Source organism: Dipodomys merriami, unplaced genomic scaffold, assembly GCF_024711535.1.
Source record: "Dipodomys merriami isolate MVZ:Mamm:240054 unplaced genomic scaffold, mDipMer1.0.p SCAF_120, whole genome shotgun sequence".
In the NCBI taxonomy this organism is placed as follows: Eukaryota; Metazoa; Chordata; class Mammalia; order Rodentia; family Heteromyidae; genus Dipodomys; species Dipodomys merriami.
The window spans coordinates 3,313,531-3,331,599 of NW_027202494.1; the positions used below are offsets into that span (position 1 = coordinate 3,313,531).

Consider the following 18,069-nt stretch of genomic DNA (forward strand, 5'->3'; position numbering starts at 1 on the left):
GTATGTGGAGATGTGAAACCACAGGAAGGAATATCAATGGGGAGTATGAATGCATCTGATAAATTTTACTATAAGATAGTATTATGGTAAAATAATGCTTACAAAGGATTTTGAAAAAACCTAGGCGAGTGCCAATACCTAAGGTGACATATTAAAAGCTCAGGTTATAATTATCTCCATATTGTTATAAATGGAGAAAAGAGTTCAGCGGCCCTGCTGGACTGAAAACTGCTGCATCGTTTTTATATTATAGAATCTAGGTTTCTTATGACGCAAAACTTGCATTATGCTTGTTACTTTCATCACTGAAAAATGAATGCACTTTTGCATGCAAATATGTTCACATTTGCATATGCCTGTGGTATCTAGGGGAATTTCTGAGTCTGAGTACTGAAGTCAAACTACTTGTCTGTCTCATGACATATTCCAGTAGCCAGAACCAATTCTTGGCAAAGAGACAATGTCCAAGAAAAGAGGTCTCTTCCTAAGAGACCCCAAGGTATAGTGGTTGTTGGGCTCAAGCTAGCGGTGGGGCGGGGGGGAAAGGCAGAAAATAGATGACTGGGACAGGAAGGAGTTCTAGGAGAAACTGGGAACTGGTCCAGGTGAACATCAGGAGGAAGGCAGACTGCTCACACTGAGAGAAGATGCAGGCTAGGGGTGAAGCTCAGTGGTAGAGCACTTCCTCTAACACAGACAGACAGACAGACAGACAGACAGACAGACAGACAGACAGACACACACACACACACACACACACACACACACACACACACACACACACACACACACACAGAATGAGAAAGAAGAGGAGTCCATTAGTTTTAAGGCAGGCCTGGAATTGAGATCTATACCTTTACTTCTAAAGACTCACACATACTTGAACCCCTCCCCCCCCCCGCCCTGCCCCCACCAGAACTGGTCAGCGGATGAGATGCCACTAACAGAGGTAGATGTTTCCCAGCAAACTCGAGGTTGTCCTGGCAGAGTCCCCAGGACTGGTGTCCTTTGGGACATCAGAGCCTGGCACAGGGCAGCAACATGGTGGATTCTTGGTTTAATCCATACCCTGGGGCATGTGTGATCGAGGAGTGCCCATCTAGCACACATGAGGCCCTGAGTTCAAGTTCCAGCACTGCAAAAGCCAAGCCAAACCAAGCTTCCCATCACCTCTATGAGGCTGTACAGCCACTCAAGCGCATGAACACAAGGCCGGCCTGAGCAAGCAGCAAGTCCCTGTCCAAAGACAAAAGACAAAAGCAATCCACATGTGACTCCCCAGTGAGAAAGCCCTGCGAAGGGCATTCAGTCTACACTGTATTTCTTTTGCGGTTATCAAGACATGGTTTCACTACGTATTCCAGGCTGGCCTAGAACCCAAACTCTTCCTGCTTCAGTGCTAGAATTATAGGTGTACACCACCACGCTGGCTCACTCTGTACTTCTAAAACCCATCTAGCCCAGATTTATTTATTGAGATATATTACTTCATTGTGACATTTCCAAACATGTATATATTCAATCATGTTCTCCTCTCTATTCAATTATTCATGCTTTATTCTTTTCTTTTCGTCAGTCCTGGGGCTTGAACTCTGGGCCTGGGCGCTGTCCCTCAGCTCTTCAGCTCAAGGCTAGCACTCTACCGCTTGAGCCACAGTGCCACTTCCGGTTTTCTGGTGGTTTATTGGAGATAAGAGTCTGGAGGACTTTCCTGCCGGGCTGGCTTTGAACCATGATCCTCAGATCTCAGCCTCCTGAGTAGCTAGGATGACAGGCATGAGGCTCCCGGCTTCAATTATTCATCCTTATCATTTCCTTTTTGACAGTTTTTATGTTATGCCGGACTATGCTGTGTGGCTGATACGTTGCGCTCAGAAACACAGCCCCCATGGGACAGCAGCGAGGCCTAGGGACATTTCAGCTCCAGTGCAGTGACGCTGGTTCTGGCCCCCACTCAGGACAGGAGGACGGGGTGCTTCCTGAGCACCCTCCAGTGCTCAGGACAGGAAACTATCCGGCCCCAAAGTCTGCAGAGCCCAGGCTGTGCAGTCCCTCCCATGGGCGTAGCTTCTGTTGGGGGGAGGGGCCACTCTGCATGGAAGCCAGCATCCTCCCGCCTCCCCCTGCCCCCCTTTTCCAGTCTGTAGAATAGGGCCAAGGACATTGGGCTATGTAGAAGCAGAACAGGAGCTGTCACAGCAGTTCACAGCCATTAGCAGATGACATCTGTAAGGGTCATGTGGGCCAAGGAGCAGAGAGATATTAGGAGCTACCAGAGAGAGAGAGGTCCCCAAGTGCTTTTCCTTGGGGTTCCAAGAGCCCCCTGTCCATGCATGGAGGAGGGTTATGGAGAGGCCTTGAGAGGGGTCTCCTTTAAATCCCTTGGGACCTCAGTGAAGGAGAGAGGGCCACTGTACCTTCATAAAGCAATTCAGGCTGGCAGTAGACATGATCGTCTTTTTCCTTCATGGCGGTTGCTCGTGTAGATGTTGCTCTGATTAAATTTGAGCCCACTTCAGCATTCTGCAAAGAATCAGTTTTTTAAAAAAAGAAAGAAAGAAAGGAAAGGAAAACCTTATTTGTAGGAAGCCTTCGCTGCATTTAAGATGCATTAGCAGACATCATCTTGCTTGGCTTTCCATTAGCCAGAGGAAGCAGCTATTTTATTGGTGGTATTCTTATTCTCAGCTAAAGCTACAAGGACTGGCAAATTAAGGTGACTACTGGAAGGTCACATCCTGGTGGGCGGTGGAGCCAGGGCACCTAGACCTGGACTCTTCCTCTGAGCTGCTCTGTCCCTCCCAGGGAAAATGAATGTGCTCAGGAGAGCAAGTTCTCACTTTTTAAACATTGGGTGACTCACCTAGAGAAGCCAGCAGCAGCCATTTAAAAGGTGTTTATAAAGAGTGGACAGTAACATCAGAGATGGTTATGATATAAAACTGAATAAAGCATCAGAATAAATTGTACATGCATCTTAGCTCAACCACATGAACAAAAGAATTACATCGAAAGGAGTCTGGGAGGTATTCACCAACTATTAATGGTACAGGAGGAGGTGAATATGGACCCTTGCATCCTTTTCTGTACTTCTCTCTGTGTTCAGGCTTTTCCCCATGAGCATGTGTGCATAGCTATATACACACATATGTACCTATATGTGTATGTGTATATCACTGTTGAAACAAACGTGAGATAAAGCGTATTTGGGAGGAAAAAACAGCTTTCGGGGGCAGACTTTGGCCTTAAGTGTCAATGAGACTTTGCTCTGTTCAGTATCTCACAGTCATGGCTTTTCCCCAAGGGGAGGGGACAGGATGAACTATGTGTTGAACGTGGACTATTTCCTGTCCCACGCCCCCAGTACTAATCACGGGACTTGGAGCAAGACAGCCTGCTGTAGTTTTGCTTCCTTCCGTGTCTAATGAGGATTGCAATGGTAGGTGCCTCTTCCTGTTACTATGAACATGAAACTCAAACACCCCCAGCAATGTGTTACAGGAGTGCCTGGCTGAGTGTGAGCTGCTAGTGTTGAGAGTGACCTCTTCATTCTCACACAGTACCTCTCTTAGGGCTGGGGGATACCTTCTAGGCCCCACCAGTGAATACAGACAGCTCTGAATCCTGTGTATAAGCACGGAGAGGCACAGTATAGCTTCAATAAGAGACAGCTATGAGATGGCTAACAGACGGGTAGTGCACACAGAACGGAAATGCTGGGAAAGGCCAGGCTTCACATCACTCAGAATAGTAGGAAATTTAAAGCAGAGGAATTGTTTTGGCGTTTATCATCAAATATTTTTGGACCACAATTGGTGGTGGATTGCTGAAACTGTAGAAAGCAAGAGTGGCTAAGATGGGGGGGCATACCACTATATTAATATTTCTGTCTCATTTAAATTTTTCTCTACGTACCATATTTTCTCAAATGGTTTTTATAGTTAAAACCAACCTCTTTTTTTTTTGCCAGTCCTGGGTCTTGAACTCAGGGCCTGGGTGCTGTCCCTGAGCTGCTTTTGCTCAAGGCTAGCGCTCTATCACGTGAGCCACAGCTCCACTTCCAGCTTTTTCTGTGCATGTGGTACTGAGGAACCCAGGGCTTCAAGCATGCTAGGCAAGCATTCTACCACTGAGCCACATTCCCAGCCCCCAAACCAACCTCTTTTAATGATAAAGGATTTGTTTTTCATTTCTTTCTTTCTTTTCTTTTTTTTTTTTGTCAGTCGTGGGGCTTGAACTCTGGGCCTAGGCACTGTCCCTCAGCTCTTTAGCTTAAGGCTAGCGCTCTACCACTTGAGCCATAGCACCACTTCTGGCTTTTTCTGCTTATGTGGTGCTGAAGAATCGAACCCAGGGCCTCATGCATTCAAGGCAAGCACTCTACCACTGAGCCACCTTCCCAGCCCCAGGATTTGTTTTTTTTCATTAGTGGGGCTTGAACTCGGCCTAAACAGGGTCTTTTCTTGGGGCAGGGTGTGTGTGGGGGGCTGGGGGGGGGGGGGTTGGGGAGGGAAAGTTTACTGCCTCCTGGTGGTTGAACTGGTTCATAGCTCAATTTACAGAAGAGGAAACTGAGGACCAGGGGAATTAAGGCTGGGCTCAGGCTTTTGTATTGCAATTCTGGTGCCCAGAAGCAAGAACATTTTAGACAGAAGGTGAATCAAGGGCAAAGGCCCAAGGTTGGCTTGCTCCCATGCTATAGGTCTCAGCTCATATATCCCTATCCAAATCTACATTTGTCCCAAGTTTTAATCATTCCCCGCCCCTTTTTAAGGTACAAGACGGGAATTTGAGCTTGGTACACCTACTGCAGCTTTTGCTCATTGGCTAGCACTCTACCAACTGAACTGGGAAACCCCTGATCAGCTCCTTTATGAAGATGTATCTTCCATCTCCTTTCCTCCCTCCCTCCCTCTCTCCCTCTCTCTCCATTTCCTCCCCCCCTTTCTCCTTTCTCTTTTTGTTACTGGTGTTTGAACTCAGGCCCTCCTACTCTCTAGGCAAGCATTTTACCACTTGAGCCATGACCCTAGTCCTTTGGTTTTTAGTTATTTTTCTGATAGGGTCTTGGTACCTTTGCTCTGGGCTGGCTTTGGACCATCCTCCTACTGCATAATCCTCCCATGTATCTGGCATAACAGACACATACCACCATGCCCATCTTGTTCTTTGAGATGGAGGTCTTATGAACTTTTGGCCTAGTCTGGCCTTGAGTCACGATCCTCCTATCGCTACCTCCAGAACGACCAGGATTATAGGTGTGAGCCTCTGTGCCTGGCCAGCTGTATCCTTCTTTATGCCTCTCTTCTCCATGAAGGCTGATACCAGAGTGCCCAGCACATTGCACCTAGGGAGTGAGTGTGGGGCCCAGTGAGCGTCCCTTCACTGGCGAAGGGCAGAGTACGTGCTTTGCAGGCTGTCTGTAAGGTTCAATGAAGTAAATGCCTGAATGAAGCAGCCTGGCATCCTGCAGTGTCTTAACAACAGAAACTCTCAGTGCCCTTCCTGCACAGTTGTGGGAGGCCCTTCCCAGAGCCTCCCCGGCACGTGACAGCCACAGGCCCCTGGGCATGTCCCAGCCTCGATTCTCAGGGAGTTGGTCTCCAGATCCACCTTCTAGCTGCAGCCTGAAACTGGTCAGACTGGTTGAAGGATAAACTGAATTTTTCCACACACAGCAGTAATGGACACATTCAGCTGCTTCTGGCAGCCAATGTGCTCAGCTTCGGAGAGAAATCACTGCCTAGCCAGACTGTATCAAGAGCTCTGAGGGGAAGCAGTAAGCTCAGAAATGCGTGTGGAACCTGACTTCATGGCTTTCTGGGTGACTGTGAACAGAGCCCAAGACCTCTGAGTCTGCTTCTCTGTCTGTGGAGTAGGTCACTTCCGCCAGGTCTGAGGATTTGGGTTAGTACCAAATGAAATCATGCTGGTCTAGGGCCTGACACCCGGCAGTGAGTGACTGTCAGAATTCAAATCCTGACTGAAATCCATGAGTAATTGTTTAAAGTTAGGCAAGCTACTTTCTCTCTCACCTTCAGGCGTGGAGGTAGAAAATAGCTCAGAGAATGTCAGGCACAGTGGCTCATGCTTATAATTCTAGCTGCCCAGGAGGCAAAATTTGGAAGGCTTATGGCTAGCGGCCAGTTTGGACAAACGGTCATCAAGACCCCCATCTCAGAAAATAAGCTGGGTGTGTTGGTGCGTGCCTGCCATCCCAGTTAGGCGGGCGGGAGGAGTAGGTAGAGGGATTGAGGCCTGAGGTGGGCTATGCACAAAAAACACAATTCCTTATCTGAAAAATAAAGCAAGAAAGGGCTGAAGACAGGGCTCAAGGGATAGAGTACTTTCCCAGGGAGTGTAAAGTCCTGAGTTTAAACCTTAGTACTGCTGAAACAAAAACAAAAGCAAAAACAGAAACAAACAAGAGAGAGAAAGAAAGAGAAAGAGAGGGAGAGAGAAAAAAGAAAGAGAGAAAGAAAGAAGAGAAAGAAAGAAAGAGGGAGAGAGAGAAAGAAAGAGACTGGGAAAGGAAGGAAGGGAGAAGGGAGGGAGGGAAGGGAGGGAAGGAAGCAAGGAAAAAAGGAAGGAAGGAAAAAGAGAAAGAGAATAAAAAGAACTCGGAGTTGAAATGTGAGTTAGCAAAGCACTTGTCAATTCCTAAAATTTTCAGGACCTAAGTTATAGCACAAAGATGGCAGCAAATTATGACACACATCTCTCTAACTCAGACACTGCTATGTCACCAAATCACACAACCATCCAGTACAGCAACCACGAGCCATGGGTGACTATTTCAACTACCTAAAATAACATGAAGCACAAGGAAGAATTTGATGCCTCAGCTACACCAACCACACCTCAAGCATCCAGAGCCCAGGCAGCTACTGTAACGGACAGAACATTCCAGCAATACAAGGGTTCTAATGCACAGGCTGGCCTGGGAGGAGAAGTGTGAATTGAGAAGTCTAGGACCCCTGGGGGGGTCCCAAGGCCCAGCCTCTGCCACCTGCCCCCCTCATTTCTTATCTGAGCCTCCATCCCTGGCTGCATGGAACCTCCCCAGCCAGCCCGCCCAGCTCGCAGGCACACCAGGGGCAGAGTCTACCTTAGGGGGGCAGAGGCAGACCTAGAATAGTCTGGGGTCCCAGGTCCTAGCACATGGGTGAGCTGGCAGCGGGGAAACACCCTTTCTGGTGGACACAGCCTGTGGCTCTGTGATCTTTCTCTCTCTCTGAAGCAGGGGCCATGCTGGAGGTAGCTTTGGAAGCTAGCTCAGGGCCTCCAAAGTGACAATCCCAGCGCAGTGGCCTCAGAGGAGGGAGAAGACAGGTATTTATTTAACACAGCGCCTGACACATAATGCGCCATCCATAGATGGCAGCTTTACTTATGATCATGCCTTCATTTGGAGACAAGACCCCAAATGTCCTGACCCAGGAGGTGAAGACATGGACTGTAGTCCCAGCATGCCTCTCTCCACAGTAGCCTCTTACACGCGGACGCTGAACACTCTGCAGGCCACCTTCAAGGCAGCCGTGGTGCCTGTTGGGAGGAGGGCAGGGCAGCGGCCCTGCTGTCTGTACATGCCCACGGTCCTGTCTGCTGCTCCTCCTCCCGGCTGAGCCCTGCCTTAGACACCCATGCCGCCCTACAGAAACTGCCAAGGTGCCAAGGGCCCTGTCACCCCACCTTCCTCTGGCCCCAGCTGGACCAACTGCAGAGGACTGGGGTGGCAGTCAGCAGGGCCCGACTTCTGGGTTTATCATCTGTCCTCTGGAAATCTCTGCTCACCCTGGACATGGTCCAAATGCAAAAGGCAGCCCTGTGTCCTCCTGGAGACCTTGTTTCATGGTTTCCTTTCATTCATTCATTAATTGTTCATTCATTCCCAGTGTTTGATTGCCTAACTACGACTTCTGCATGCAGGGTGGCCTGATGCTAAAGACAGAGCCTCCTTCACACTGCCTGGAGCTGGGGCTTGAGCAGAAGGAGGGGACTGAGCAAGTCTGGCATGCTGAAGGTGGAGAGGCCATGGTGGGGATGGTGCCACGGAGACACAGGCTTGAGAGGATGAAGAACCGGCTAGGCCCTGAGCTTCTCTTCCCTGGCTGGCTGTTGGACTCTCCCAGGGGCTCGGGGCCCCACATCGGGCCTGGCCACCCCCACCATCAGGTTCCACTGACTTTGGCCTAGGCCTGGGGCTGGGCAGGGGATTCCAGTGTGTATCCAGGGAAAAGATGGGCTATGGCATGGCCTTCCTGCTAGACCTGTGTGTAGGGGGACCTGGAGCCCTCCGATCTGGCTCTGTATGTCTGTGGACACCTGCCTGACTTCCCCATTTCCACATACAAGCAGCTGAATGACTTGAAAGTAAAAGAGACATCTTTAAGGGACAATAAATAGCAATTAACCAGCGTGGCCAGAGCTATCCAAGGTAGGGTTTGCTCTTCTTGGCTCATTTCAAAGCAGCAAGTAGCTACCTGGTGACTTTTAAAATCATACAGGCTAACCTTCTAAGCTTGCTTCTGAGGAAGCAAACCATTTCCTGAGCGTCATGAAAGGTTATAAAATCTCTGGTGTGTGGGCAGCAGGAGGGAGTATGTTCCTCTGTTCCTCTCCGGGCACCGGCCCTAGGATGAGGTCGCCCTTGTGATTCACGCCCTGGGTGCTTCGTGCCACCCTGTTTTTCCCAGAACCCAGAGACAGTCCAGGGCACCGCACCTCAGTGTGTCCTGGGCAAGGGGTACAGAGCCCAGCTCATGGATTAAATAATCCTGGTCACATCCCAAGGGAAAGGAGCCAGCCCCTCCCTCCTTCCCTCCCTCCTTCCTTCTTTTATCCCGCCTTCCTTCCCTCTTCCTCCCCCTCCACCCCTTGTCTCAGTACTGCTCTTCCTGGGCCTGGCTTCTGTCCTGTAGTTGTTTTTTGTTTGTTTGTTTGTTTTTTGCTCAAGGCTGGCACTCATTCTAGCACTTGAGCCAGTGCTCCCCTTGCTTTTTAGTGACTAATTGGAGATAAAAAGTTTCATGAACTTTCCTGCTCAGGCTGGCTTTGAACCAGGATCCTCAGATCTCAGTCTCCTGAGTAGTTAGGAGCCAGGAGTGAGCCTATGTACTCAGCACTACTCTCTTTAGGCCAAGCAGAGAGTTTCAGGTACCCAACACCTCTAACACTGATACTTTACAAATGTTTTCTCTTTTTTTTAAAAGAAGATTGTTCATTTATGTGTAACCTACACGGGCATGGACCTTGCTATGGAGCCCATTTCTTGCCCCAGTCTACTAAGTGTTGGGGTAACAGGTATGTGCCATTATGGCTTGGCTCCTTTCTTTTTTAAAAATGGGGTTCTGGGGAATCGAGCCCAGGGACTATGCATGTCAAGCATGCTTTCTACTGCGGAGTCGCACTTCAGCCCCCTCAGGCTTGCCTTTCCAGAGTGGACCTTGCACGTGGTGGCCCAGACGGGAGCTGTGCACCTTGGCTCGGCCTCTGCTCTATCTGTACATTTACCTTTGTAGGGAGCGGGGCTTGTTTGTGTGGCTATGACACTTTTACACAAGGTAATAAAGAGTAGGTTGAAGAACACAAACAGGAAAGACTGTATGGATGTTAAGCCGAGATAATACTACATAGAGTAAACTCAGTGCAGGGTGATGCAAATGACCAGAGCTGGACTAGAAGCAGGGCTCGGGTGGTAGAGTGCTTGCCTAGTAAACTGGAGACTCTAAGTCCAGTCCCCAGTATCATAAAATGAAAAGAAAACTCCAAATGTCCAGAACTGGAGAAATGCTGGAGAGAGGAGGGGCCATGATTTTGGAGGCAGACAAACTTGGATGACATATCCTGGTTTCTGTATTTCTTGATGGGGTACGGCTGAATGCCTGCACCACAGAGCCCTGGCTACTGGGGGGTTGGCCCCCAGGCCTCCAGAGCCCTGCCCCTAGTCATGGGGGCCCCTCTGGAGCTCCTTCCACGACTTGGGCCTGCAAGGGTGGATCAAAGCTTGAAAACTAACTGGTGACCTCTGGCACGTATCTTCACCTCTCCGAACCTCAATTTTTTTCCCATGTAAAATGAGGGCTGATGTGGGGATCTCTTCCTTAGGTTGTTTAGATCATTAGGTGACATAAGGAAAATTAAATGCTTAGCAAAGTACCTGGCATATAGTCCGTATTTAGTAGATGTAAGCCCGCATATCTAAATTGAATTCAATTTGGGTTCAATTAAGGTCAATTAAGTCATGAAGTCACTGAGTTCTGCAGCCAGAAGCCAGTCTCCGTATGCTCAGAGCGTGACAGCCTCGCCCTAATGGAGGGCGACTTTGACACTAGTGGGCACATCTAGGGTGAGAAGGGAGGGCATAAGACCAGGGAGTTGAGTGAGTGGAGGGAGTAAATCCTTGCCAGAGATTTTGCAGGGAATACGTAAAGCGATATTATCAGAGAATATTTACTATTAGGAGAGACATTTGGATATATAAATACCATAGGTGCAAAAACCAGTATGTATGAACATCTAAGCCATAGAAAGGAATGAAGTATGGATGCGCACCATAATGTAGGGGATCTGAGGAGGAAGAAGTCACACAAGAGGCCACACACTGTGTGACTCCACTCCTGTGAGAACTGGGACTGTGGCAGGGGTCACAGGTCAGGAGCCCCACCTGCTCTTGGGAGCTGATGGTCAAGGGGTGGGCACTTTTTTGGGGGGTAATGGAAAATATTCTAAAATCTATTGTGATGATGGAGGCACAATTCTGTGGACCTGCAGATGTGAAGCCAGCCTGGAGGGGGTAAAAAAAAAATCTGTGAGGCTCCATCTCCATCTCCAATTAACTAGCAAAATCTGGAAAGGAGGCATGGCTCAAGTGGTAGAGAGCAAAGAAGCTGAATGAGACAGAGGCCCTGAGTTCAAGGCCCAGTACCAACCTCCCCAGCCCAGCCAAAAAAAGGCCACTGAATTAAACACTCTAGGTAAACAAATTCTATATTATGTGAATCCTATCTCAATAAAGCTGTTAATATTATGCATAGCATGACTAAAATTAAGACATGCATGTATATATAACATTATCTATATGTAATGTATATAATATGTATATATGAAGGGAGAGAGATTGAAAAAGAACTATCTAGCAGGTGATGCAAATCTACCCACCATGATCATCTGGGCTTTAAAAAAACAACAACAACCCTATGTTTTCTAAACTTGCTGCACAAATATAGACCACTTTTGGACCATGAAAAAAATAATATAAAAAACCCCGATAGTTCAGGGCACAAAGGCCCCAAATAGACAAAGTTCATTTTGAATTTCAGTGTCCCTCAGCCAAGTGTGACATGAGTGCCCACCCAGGCTCCGGTGTTAGCTTTGAAGGTGTTACCTTGTCCACGTGCAGGGGCACGGCAAACCTCCGGAGGGTGGGCACCGAGGTAAGCCTGGAGTTCTCCTCAAAGTCCTGGTTCAGGTTGGCCAAGTAGAAGAGCTGGTAGAGGCTGCTGTCTTGGTAGGCGATGACATCAAACAAGATGCAGCCGTCCTCCTCATAGGCGTTGACGTGGTGGAAGACCACCATGGGGTCTGTGTAGAACTTGGTGGGCACAGGCCTTCTGGTCCTCCGGTCAACGATGTGGATGTAAGTCTGGAAGAAGACACTGGTGGTCAGCTCTCCCTTTGATACCCAGCATGATGGCATGGAGACCAACAGCACCCATCCCTCACCAGCACTAGCTCATGACCCTGGAGCCTCGCTTCTCCATTCGGACCTCAGCTGCCTCCCAAAGTGCCAGACAGGCAAAGGCGTCCAGCAGAAGGGAGCCGTTTATGGCTGCATTTCTGTGATGGCATCCTTGGATGGAAGGAGGGATGCTCGGCCCCGGGGCCTCCAGGCAGTCTTCACAGAGGATGCACTGCCCCTCAGTCCATGGAGTGGGACTCTCAGGAGGTAGTGACACCCTGCTCCCTGCCAATTGTCACGTTGGGGAGAATTTGGAGCCCCAAATGCTTTGCCCTCTGGGTCTTGTCTCCTCACCACCAGAGCAAGGCCGGCTTCACAGCCGCCCTGCTAATCTGCAAGGGCTGCTCTAGCTAGGCATGGCATCTGCCCCGCAGGCCTCGGGATGGCCTTGCTGGATGTCCCCAGGCCACATAGCCCCCGGGTGGGGGGTGCCCAAGGCTCACTATTCCCAGGACTGTCAGCATCCAATGACTTATTGAGGGGGGGTGGCGGGGAGTAAAGGTTCCGCCCTCCAGTCTTCATCCTAAACCACTACAAAGGACCAGCCCTGCTTTGGAACTTTCTGGAAGGCTTTCAGGGAGACTGTTCTGTACCTAGTTCTCACTCTGCTGCCATGCGACTGCCTTCTGGGGAGTGTCCGGCAGCTAGCCCCACTCAGTCCTGCCAGGCCTCACCTTGTCCTCCCTGTGGAAGGTCATACAGGAAGCCCAGCTCACTCCCCGCATGTATGCCGTTGCCATCTTGAGAATGTCCAACTTGAAAGGTTGCTCCAGAAACACCACATAGTTGTCAGTGAGGCCAAAGCTGTGGTAGTAGCTGGGGGAGAGGAGCGAGCGGGAGGGGATGGAGCAGAACACCACTGTGTGCTTCAAGGGGCTCGTCCCCTTCTTCTGGTCCTCCTCTGGAGAAAAGCAAACCTTAGGGATCCAGCAGGCACTAACCAGTAGGGGCTCTAGGACCACAGTGCTGTCACCCGCAAACTGTCTTGCTAAAAAGAACCTCTGAGTTAGAGCCACCCAAGAGACCAGGTAGATGGAGAGCCTCCTGCTCAGCCGTGCCCTGGGTGAGCCTGGTTCTCCACTCAGGCAGACTGAGTCCAGGGTCCTCATCGCAGCCTGTGGGCTAAATCAAGCCCCTCCCCACTTTTGCAAAGACAAGTTCCTCAGGAACCTGGGCCATGCTCTGCATTGTCTATGGCTGCTTTTGCCTTCCAGTACAGTGACCCAGGTGAACCTCTGTGGCAAACACCGGATGGTTCTCAAAGCCTTAAATAGGTATTTGGTCCTTTGACAGAAAAAGCTGACTGTGTGAAGGAACATCCGAGGAACGTGCTGGGATGGGGCCTGGGAACTTGCATTTCTGCCAAGCTCCCAGGGCTCCACTGATTGGCTTACATTCTGGTATTTTGCAGGGAACCTGCATTCAGTATGTATTTTTCTTAGCACTGCCCATTATAAATACCCAGGAAGGGACTTCCTTCCTGTGTGACCTATACTGTGACAATCAAGCTTGGGCTGTAAGGTGCCCATTTCAGATGGGAAACTGAGGTGTAATAGTTTACCACAGGGGCCAAAGACACAGGGTTAAGCCAAGAAAATGTAGCCTCTTAGTGTTGCTTTCCTCCTCTATTACTAGGGAACCTAACACTCAGAGTGAGGGCAGGGAAGAGGAAGAAACAGAATACTTTCATCCTAACTGTGGTCCCGGTACCTCACCTGGCACCCAGGGTGATTGGTGTGATTTGGGTTTTCTCAATCCTCTGTAAGAATGAATCATCCCTGGCCAAAAGGCCTCCCTCCCCACCCAGGCCTGAGGCTGGTTTCCAATGAGTTACCTGCTAAGGTCCCCACCTCTCTTCTGCCACCTGTGCACACTGTAAACAGCTGGCTGGCTGGTGGGAGGGATGCTGTGGGGTTGAGGGCTCATTCTTTTCTTCACAAAGCCAATGGAGCCCAAGCAAAGAGATGAAAAGCACCCTGGCCTGGGAGGTAGGAAATGGAACATAGATACCTGGAAGCCACCAGCAGGGGGCAGGAGGTCAAAGGGCAGCTGCTGGCAGAAGCTAGGGGGTTCCTGTGAGCTTCATGTCCCCTAATCTCCTGAGCCTCATAGTGACGTGACGTGGCGAACACAAATGCCTAGAAGATGCCCAGTCTGACACTCTAGGATTCTGGGATGGACCCATAATCTTTATTGACTTAATTAATGTGAGTTTCGTGTAACAATATACTCATTGTACCTTCTGACCTTGGGGACTCATATCTCCCAACAGAGCCTGGCAGTGTGCTCAGGAGGTTCTACAGGACTGGGGGGAGAGGGAGGATCGGGAGGGACCAGTGGTATCACAGATGGAAACTAGTTTCCCAAACCAGAGGGTCAGGTTAAAGCACCCTCAGAGTCCTGCATGGCTGTCCACAGAGGCCTCTTCTCCTGGGTGTGGGGTGCAGTTCCTAGGAGGGTCCTGGACAAACACAAGCCAAGAGCCTCACCCTCTTCCCCCTCAAGAACATGCAATCATACTTCTTGGCCTGGGCTTTGCTCCAAGATCCCAGCCCTAAGTGGAGAAGGCCAGAAAGCTCAGAGAACAGGGTAGGGATCTGGAGTCTATCTCAGCAGGCCTGTTCCCTGAAGGACCTTGGCGCCTGGCTGAGGGCTGAGTGAAAGTAGACAGCATAACCCTGGCATTCAGAGGTTTGTCAGAAGACTGACAAACTGGCTAAATTAATGCAATAATGAACTGGAGCCTAGGCAAAAGATAAATGGAAAAATAGTGGGTGGATGGATGGATGGGTAGATAGGTGGATGAATGGATGGGTAGATGGATGGATGGATGCATGGACAGGTGGATGGACAGGTGGATGAATGGATAGGTGGATGGATGGATGGATAGGTGGGTAGGTGGATAGATGAATATGTGGACAGATAGATGAATAATGAATTAAGAAACTGGAGTCTAAAGAATAAGGAAAGGAATCCCAGAAATCTCCTTTCTCCTTTAGGGAAAACTGAGATTTCCAACAGTCAACTGGGGGAAGTTTCACACTATCACCAACAAAAATCAGGCCTGTGCAGCACCCTGGCTAACTGTGCTTAGATTCCTCCAAGTGACCTACCTGGCACGGAGGCAGGGATCTTAAATATCACGTATTTTGTCTTCCCCTTGTCCACAATGGATGTGCCCATGTTGAGAACATTTCCAGCCTCATCATAATGTGGGTGTGCTGTTGCCAGATTTATAGCTACATATTTACGGTAATCAACCTGCAAAATATGATATGACCTGGTCTTCAAAAGGGGAAGAGTGGAAACCCTGTACACACCTCATTGAATCTAGGTTCTGAGACATGATGGGTATTTTCACACATCTCCTAATGGGGGAATAAGACAGGATTTCCCTTTAAAGAGACTGTCTACTCTTGTGACTGAATGTGACCTCACACTGGGATAGGCTAGCCTAATTCTATAGGGGCCAGGTTTCAGGAGAGCTTGTTGTGAGTCTGTGTCCACCTGTTCATGGCATCCCTTCTCCTCCTGCATCCTGACCTTGTAGGTGTCCTCAGCATGGAGGCAGAATGGAGGCCTTACCACAATCATCTGGGCAGAGAGCTTCTGCAGGGTGTCCTGACTAAGTCATTTAGATTCCCCCTTTTATATTCTACAGAGGCACAGATATCCAGGTCTCTCTCCTAGTACGGTTCTGGGAATAGGAGGGGCTACAAAGCCATTGGGTCAAAGCCAAACTCCACTAACGAGCTGAACAATGACCCCTGCTCTGAACAGGCCAGTCATAGAATGAGGAAGCCAGCTGTGCACTTCCTATACCAGGAGAGCTCAGACACCAGTCAAGCTGGGCAGGGCTTTAGCTTCATCCTGCCCTGCCCAGTACTTCCTCGTTTGTGGAAAGTGTGCCCGTCCTGCTAGGCTGAAATGGAGCTGGGCATGATTTCCAAGCTGAGGGAGCTGGGCATGATTTCCAGGCTGAGAAAAGCAGGTGTTCACATGTCTGGGAAGACGCCACAGCTTTGAATGGCAGCTGGAGAAAACAGAGTCTACGGATTTTTTTTTTTTACCGGAATGTTGACTTGGTTCTTCTATGTTTACTTCTGTGCCCTAGTTCTCGGCCTAATGCCTCCCTCTGCAGGTTGGTATAGGTAGAGCCCCCTTGGGCCTAAGAACTATGGGCAATGAGGAGGAGGAGTTGAACTATCTCCCCCAAAAGACAGGTTGAAGTCCTTACCCCTGGCACTTGCAAATGTGACCTTATCTGGGGATAGCAATGCTATTCAAGTGGTAGATATCATCCAGTTAGGTTGGGGTCATACTGCAGGAGGTCGGTTGGAATACGATGGTTTGTGTGTTGATAAAAAGTGAGAATTTGAACATAAGAATCACATGACACAGAATGGCATATGACGATGGAGGCAGAGATTGGAGGAGTTCGTCTACAAGGTGGAGATCACTAAGGATTGTTGGCAGCCTAGAAGCTGGAAGAGAATGTTCCTCCTTTAGAACCTTCAAGGACAGGTTGGCTCCTGCTAACACTGATTTTAGACCTCTGGGCTCCATGACTGTGTTACAGGAGATTTCTGCTACTTCATGCCATCATTAGACATATGTGTCTCATGATGGAGATAGGGACTAAGACATGTGTTGTATTGACATTATGGAATGGATTTATATGTCTGTCGCCAGTTATACAACCTAATGGTACTGCCAGGGTTTATGCATTTCACCATTGACTGAAACACAGTTATTGTGGCACATGGTTGTGCCACAAGGATGGGAATGATACAATGATACAAGCCCTGGGGAGCTGAAAATTTCCTGCAAGGTGCTGACCTACAGCAGCCCATGCCCTCAAGTGGGGTCCATCCAGTGAGAACCCGATGGGTCAGGAAGGGATGCCAGCTACAGGCTTGCCAATACCTTTTCCAGGGTCTCCAGAGTCTGTGGGTTGATTTTCCTGATGTAGTTGGTCTCTGTGGTGGCATAGAAATCTTTCCCACACTTCATGATGTTGATCAGGCAGTTGTCTGTGAAATCAGGGATGGTGTGGGACAAGTAGGAGAAGGCTCTGGGGAGAAAAGCAGGTTATGTCTAATCAAGATGGAAAGTTCTGCCCTACTTGACTTTAGTCTTCTAGTTATTCAAACACTTTGCTTCAACTACTAGACAAAAAAAAAAAAGTACCCGGCCTCAGGTAATACCATATGGAGTGTTGTGAAGGATTGGTAGGGCAACATGGCCCACAACAGGTCCCTTCTGGGCTCTCGAAACTCCAAAGGTCTTCAACACCAGACCCAGTGGTTGCTGGTGGGTTATTTCTGAGAAATTCACAAAGCTCCTCGGATATCATACAGGGATCCGTAATGGCTCCCTAAACCTAGCAAAATGGCTAGTCTCAGCTTTGGTAGGGACACAAATTCACACTGATTCCCTCAAATTTATCCAGGAAGTGATGACTTAATAACTTATCATGCATTTGCTCAGAAGGCAAACTCAAAGCAAGCATGAAAACACAAAGAGGGTTAACTGGGACAAATGTCAAATACTGAATCCAGAGGTTGAGTAGTGCTCCCCCTGCTGACAGAGGGTGTAACCGCAAGAATGCTCTTGCAGGTTGTGGCTTTAAATTCCTTCCCTCCCCCTGCCTTTTCTTGCTGGCCCCTCCCCTGCTCCAACCCATGGGCTAGGGTGAGGTGCCAGGGAGAAATGATGTCAGCTCTAGAAAAGCAGAGGCAATCTATCACTGAACCCTTTCATAATTCCTCCATGTCTGGAGTATCAAAAAGGAGATAGCAGGGTGGGGTGGTACATGCCTGTAACCCCCAGCTGTGGGTCAGACCACCAGAGGCAAAAAGAACCAGGCCTATCGGAAAAGAAGGAGCAAGCAAAAGAGACTAGGGGTGTGGCTCCAGACTAGGGGTGAAGCTGCCTAGCAAGCAAGAGGCTCTGAGTTAAAAGCCCTAATGTCAATAAGAGACAGAGAGATGGAGACAGAGAAAGACAGAGACAGAGACAGAGAGACAGAAACAGGGACAGAGAGAGACCCTTGGCAAAATACCCAATGACCTAACTTCCTCCCTTAAGCCCCACCTCCTAAAAGTCCTGCCAGCCCTGGCAGGAAAGTCCATAAGACTATCTCCAATTAACCAGCAAGAAGCCAAAAGTGAAGCTGTGGCTCAAGTGGTAGAGCACCAGCCTTTAGTGAAAAAGCCAAAGAAAAGTGCCCAGACCCTGAGTTCAAGCTTTAGAATGGATTAAAAAAAATTTCTGCCTTTTAAACACAGACTATAGCATATCACATGCTCTTTCTAGGCCTCGCTTTT

The 18,069-nt window shown here is 49.1% G+C and overlaps 1 protein-coding gene across 1 annotated transcript in view; it reads right to left on the bottom strand.

The window, feature by feature from the left end:
- Nucleotides 1-18,069, bottom strand: part of LOC138823553 (beta,beta-carotene 15,15'-dioxygenase-like) — a 29,977-nt gene that overhangs the window by 5,104 nt on the left and 6,804 nt on the right. The window contains exons 4-8 of the mRNA XM_070016943.1: nt 16,667-16,814; nt 14,854-15,001; nt 12,415-12,641; nt 11,387-11,644; nt 2,418-2,523 (exon numbers count right to left, since the gene is read on the bottom strand). Of these exons, the coding sequence (XP_069873044.1) occupies nt 2,418-2,523; nt 11,387-11,644; nt 12,415-12,641; nt 14,854-15,001; nt 16,667-16,814 (887 nt within the window). The remainder of the gene's footprint in view (nt 1-2,417; nt 2,524-11,386; nt 11,645-12,414; nt 12,642-14,853; nt 15,002-16,666; nt 16,815-18,069) is intronic.